The 5,058-nt window shown below is 45.3% G+C and overlaps 1 protein-coding gene across 1 annotated transcript in view; it reads right to left on the bottom strand.

Moving 5' to 3' along the window:
• Positions 1 to 2,949, bottom strand: part of LOC105510138 — a 9,458-nt gene extending 6,509 nt beyond the window's left edge. The window contains exons 1-2 of the mRNA XM_011939770.1: positions 2,794 to 2,949; positions 2,638 to 2,721 (exon numbers count right to left, since the gene is read on the bottom strand). Coding sequence (XP_011795160.1) covers positions 2,638 to 2,721; positions 2,794 to 2,949 — 240 coding nt within the window. The remainder of the gene's footprint in view (positions 1 to 2,637; positions 2,722 to 2,793) is intronic.
• Between the last annotated feature and the right edge of the window lie 2,109 nt (positions 2,950 to 5,058).

The following is a 5,058-nucleotide window of genomic DNA, read 5'->3' on the forward strand; positions in this document are numbered from 1 at the left end:
GCGGCGCCTGTAGTCCCAGCTACCCGGGAGGCTGAGGCAGGAGAATGGCGGGAACCCGGGAGGCGGAGCTTGCAGCGAGCTGAGATCCAACCACAGCACTCCAGCCTGGGTGACAGAGCAAGACTCCATCTCAAAAAATAAAAAAAATAAAAACAAATTTTTAAAAAAGAAGTAATAGATTCTCATGGTAACAAATTTAAATTGTATACCTGACAAGTGACTTGTACCCAGAATATATAAAGAGCTCTTACAACTCAATAATAGAAAGACAACCCAATTTTAAAATGGGCAAAAGAAGGTGACATCAGTGAAAATCACAGAGTAGGGAACTCCAGGAGTCCATCCATCCCCAGAAACACCTAGCAAAAATGGCCAGAAACAACCTTATTTTAACTCTGAAAGATAGAGGTTTACAGCAACCAATGCTTAACCAGGAGAGGCAACTTAAACATTGTAAGAGATCTCTGTGGTGCTTTAACTTACCCTCGCTCCAACCCCTCCCCAGCACAGGGCTGATCTTGAAGACAGTAGCCCAAATTTCTGGTGGGGGTTCCTGGTTAGGGAGGGAGCAGAGAAGATCTTGTTCCCAATGAATTGTGTTTATCTTTTTTGATTGTCTGGAGTCTACCCCTAAGAACTGATAAAAGGGAATTCTCTTTGCTTCACCTATCTCAGAACTCTCTCAAGGCAGAGCAGCTACACAGAGGATGTTCCCTGGAAACTGTTGAAGAACAAAAGAACAAGGCACTGCTGCCTGAAGCAAAAATAACAGTTGAGGCAAACAATTGACACCCTGAAAGACTGGGAAAAGTTTGAAAGTGATATTTTTGGGAGAATAAGGGCTTCAAAAAGTTTCCATGTGTACCAGAGAGAGTAGAAAGCACACCCAGGGTAGGACTCATGTCCAGAAAAGGCCCAATAAGACAATAAGCTTTCATCTCTGTCTGGTCTTTAGGCTCAGCACAAGCAGGAAGTGAAGGCTAAAACAGAGCTGTAAATTGCCTGGCTAAGGTTAGGAGTGACTCCACACAGCCAATCTGCAAAGACCTGGAAAATTTTTTCTTTATCTTTTTTCCTTCCTTCCTTCCTTTATTTATTTATTTATTTTTTTCATATTCTTCTTTATTCTTTTAGTTTCTTTTTTGTTTCTTTCTTCTTCCTTTTTAAAAAACAAAACAAAACTTTTTTTTTTGGTCTCAGGCATTTAAGGAATCCTATGTTAGGTCACTAGCTAACAACTAAAATAACAAAATGAAGGCTTCAGTGAATACAAAGAATACAGTCTTCGGAAAAAAAAAAACCCACAAAGATAAAGAGAGAATCTTGAAAACAGCAAGAGAGAAGCAGTTTATTATGTGTAATGGATCTTCAACAAGACTAAAAACAGATTTATCCCCAGAAACCATGGAGATAACATAAAGTTGGCCCTTTATATCCATAGGCTCTGCATCTGTGGATTCAAGCAAGCATGAATCAAAAATATTTGGGAGAAAAATGGTTTTGACTGTACTGAGCATGTACAGACTTTTTCTTGTCATGATTCCCTAAACAATACAGTATAACAATTTACATAACATTTACATTGTATTAGGAATTATAAGTAACCTAGAGATGACTTAAAGTATGTGGGAGGATGTACGTAGGTTATGTGCAAATACTATAACATTTTATATTTTATTTTTATTAGTTTTTTTGTGTGTGTTGTTGTTGTTGTTTTCCTTTTTAGATAGAGTCTCGCTCTGTCACCCAGGCTGGAGTGCAGTGATGTGATCTCAGCTCACTGCAACCTCCACCTCCTGGGTTCAAGCAATTTTCCTGCCTTGATCTCCCCAGTAGCTGGGATTACAGGCACCCGCCACCACGCCCAGCTTATTTTTATATTTTTGGTAGACACGGGGCTTCACCATGATGGCCAGGCTGGTCTCAAATTCCTGACCTCAGGTGATCCGCCCACCTCGGCCTCCCAAAGTGCTGGGATTATAGGCATGAGCCACCATGCTCAGCCTCATGTCTTTTCTTTAAGCCTCAGTTTGCTCACTTGAAAAGGACACAGTGTTCTTTCCTGCTTAAAATACTTCTGTGGCTCACCTGTGACCTTTAAGACAAAGTCCAAACATCTCTGTTTTACAAAGCCCTGTGTGACCTGGCCCCTGCTGTCCTCTCCAGTCCTTCTCTCCTGACTCTCCCTCAAGTTCTATTCTCCAACAAATTGAGCTGCTTGCACTACCTCAAGGGGACCAAGCACTTTCTTGCCTCTGAGTCTGCCTGTCATTCTCTGCCTTCAGGTTGTTCACTCATCTTTGTTGACCTCCTTCAGGAATCACTTCCTCCATGAAGTCTTCCATCCCTCTCTTGCCAAGGCTGACTTAGATGCCCCACAGAACTCTGTTTATAAGCCTTTCAGAGCACCGATGATGGTGGTGTAATTGTTTCTTCCCAGGAGATTATAAACTCCATGAGGGCAGGGAATTCCCAGGGCCTATGTGGCACTGGACCCAGCACACAGTGGGTGGTCAATAAGTGTTTGGGAGTCAATAAGTCAATGAATGAATGGAGGTCTTCCTCAAAGTGCTTTGGAAAGAAGACAAGAAGGCAGACACAAATGTGGCTCCCAAAAGGGTGAATACGAAGACATACCTGTGGTTCTGGAAGCCTCATCACCTCAGCTCTGGCTTCTTGGAGCATCTTTCTTCTTGGGTGCTGGCTCCACGCTTTTACCACCTATGGTGAAAGGGTTCAAGGTGGGTACTGGCCATGGCTGGCCCAGATGCCCTCCGGCTTCACCTTGCTCACCTCTAACTCCCGCAGTGCCCTTCCCATCTGGCTTAGCCCACTATACGTCAGGGTGTCCTCAAGGAGGCCTAAACGCAAGGGCCTCAGGCCAGCCCGGGGGGCTCGAGCCTCTTCTACTGCATCCCACAGGGTGGGCCTCACCTGTTTCACCTGCATCCTCCTTCTTGAGGCCCCCAACAGAGCAGCCTGGAGCTACCTAGTAAAGGGACACTCCAAGTGAATTACTCCTTCCTGTGGACTCCAAAGCACGCTGCCTGTGATACTTTTACTTTTTATTAGTAGTACTATGCATAAAAATATCTAACCCCCACTAGGCTTTTACATGTGCTTGATGACACTTCACTAAGGCTGTTCATGGATTGCCTCTTTTTATCCACACAACACTCCAATCAGGCAGAAGCTCCAATCTATCCTGCCTCCCCCGACGTTTTCCAGATGAGGCAATAGAAGCTCAAAGAGGTCAAGCAACTTCTTGGCAAGTGGCAGAGCCAAAACTCAAGCCCATGCCCTTCATCATGATATCAAACTGGCCTGAAGGTAAACACATCTAGCCCTCACTGCTTTATCCTTGTGGATGTGAACTGCTCTAACTTATCTTCCTCATTCCAAGGGACCTTGCACAGGGGAGGTCTGGGAACTTGCTAGCCAAATGAATGTATGTTTGCTGATTTTGGAGACGAGGGCCAGACATGTTTTACTCTTTTATTATGGAAAATTTCAAACATACACAAAGTATAGGAAATCCTGTGTACCTGTCACCCAACTTTGACAGTTATCAACTCATGCCATTTCTGTTTGATCAATACCCCCACCTCGACCTCCCCCAAATCCCTGACATCATAACATTTCAGAGGCTTGATTTTTTTTCTTTTTTTTCTGCCAGCATCTACATTAAGGACACAGAGATTTTATTTTTTTTATTTTTTTTATTTTTTTGAGATGGAGTCCCACTCTATCGCCCAGGCTAGAGTGCAGTAGCACGATCTTGGCTCACTGCAACCTCTGCCTCCCAGGTTCAAGCAGCTCTCCTGCCTCAGCCTCCCAAGTAGCTGGGACTACAGGCGCCCGCCACCATGCCCAGCTAATTTTTGTATGTTTAGTAGAGATGGGGTTTCACCATGTTGGCCAGGCTAGTGGCCTGGCCAACGAACTCCTGACCTCAGGTGATCTGCCCACTTCAGCCTCCCAAAATACTGGGATTGCAGGCATGAGCCACCGCACTCAGCTGAGGCTTGATTTTTAACAGGTTTATGAAAATAGGAGACTCCCTTCTCTTCTCTTATCCCTCTCTCTTCCTCTATAAATTAGGCCTGCCTCTCTTTCCTTATTTGTAAATTATATCTGCCTCATGGGGTTTTGGTAAGAATCAAAGGCATTTGTGCAAAAATGCTTGGTAAGTGGTTTAAGGCCTCTGAAGGGTGAGGGGTTACTTTCACTGTTGACCTGGCTTTGCCTCTCCAGTCTCTGTCAGCCTAGGCACTCTGGGGCCCTCTTGGAGGGTCAGGCTCTCTCTCTGGGCTGGAGGTGGGGCTGAGGTTTATTGGGTGATGGGTGAGGCAGGCCTAAGGACAGATCTCAGAGCTTCCCAAAGAACCCCACACTCTCCCCCGGCCACCTTGGGGGTCCAGGCGAAGAAGCAGGCCACTGTAGTTGTTTCCTTCCAAAAGCTGTGAGACAATCCATGGCAAAGAGCCCCCCGCCTCCTCACCAACAACTTCACCAGCCAACACCGGCAGCAGGGGGCAGTCTCTGCAAGAGAGAGAGGAAGAAAGACGATGTCCACTGGTGGATGGGGAAAAAAACTGGACAGAGTTACACTCTGATGGAAAGGGCAACTATTTCCAGAAACTTTTATGCATTACCAGACAGATTTGAAACATTGTACAGATCTCTATTTTATTAGTATTACTTTTTGAATTACAAAAGTAATACATTCTCCATGGGCATGGTGGCTCACACCTATAATCCCAGCACTTTGGGAGGCCAAGGCTGGCAGATCACTTGAGGTCAGGAGTTCGAGACCAGCCTAGCTGACATAGTGAAACCCTGTCTATACTAAAAATACAAAAATTAGCCAGATGTAGTAGCACACACCTGTAATCCCAGCTACTAGAGAGGCTGAGGCAGGAGAATTGCTTGAACCCAGAGAGCAGAGGTTTCAGTGAGCCAAGATCACACCACTGCCTGCCCTCCAGCCTGGGCAATAAAGTAAGAGTCTGTCTCAAAAATAAAAACAGGGCCGGGCGCAGTGGCTCAAGCCTGTAA

The sequence above is a fragment of the Colobus angolensis genome, unplaced genomic scaffold (assembly GCF_000951035.1).
Source record: "Colobus angolensis palliatus isolate OR3802 unplaced genomic scaffold, Cang.pa_1.0 Scaffold183, whole genome shotgun sequence".
Classification (NCBI taxonomy): Eukaryota; Metazoa; Chordata; class Mammalia; order Primates; family Cercopithecidae; genus Colobus; species Colobus angolensis.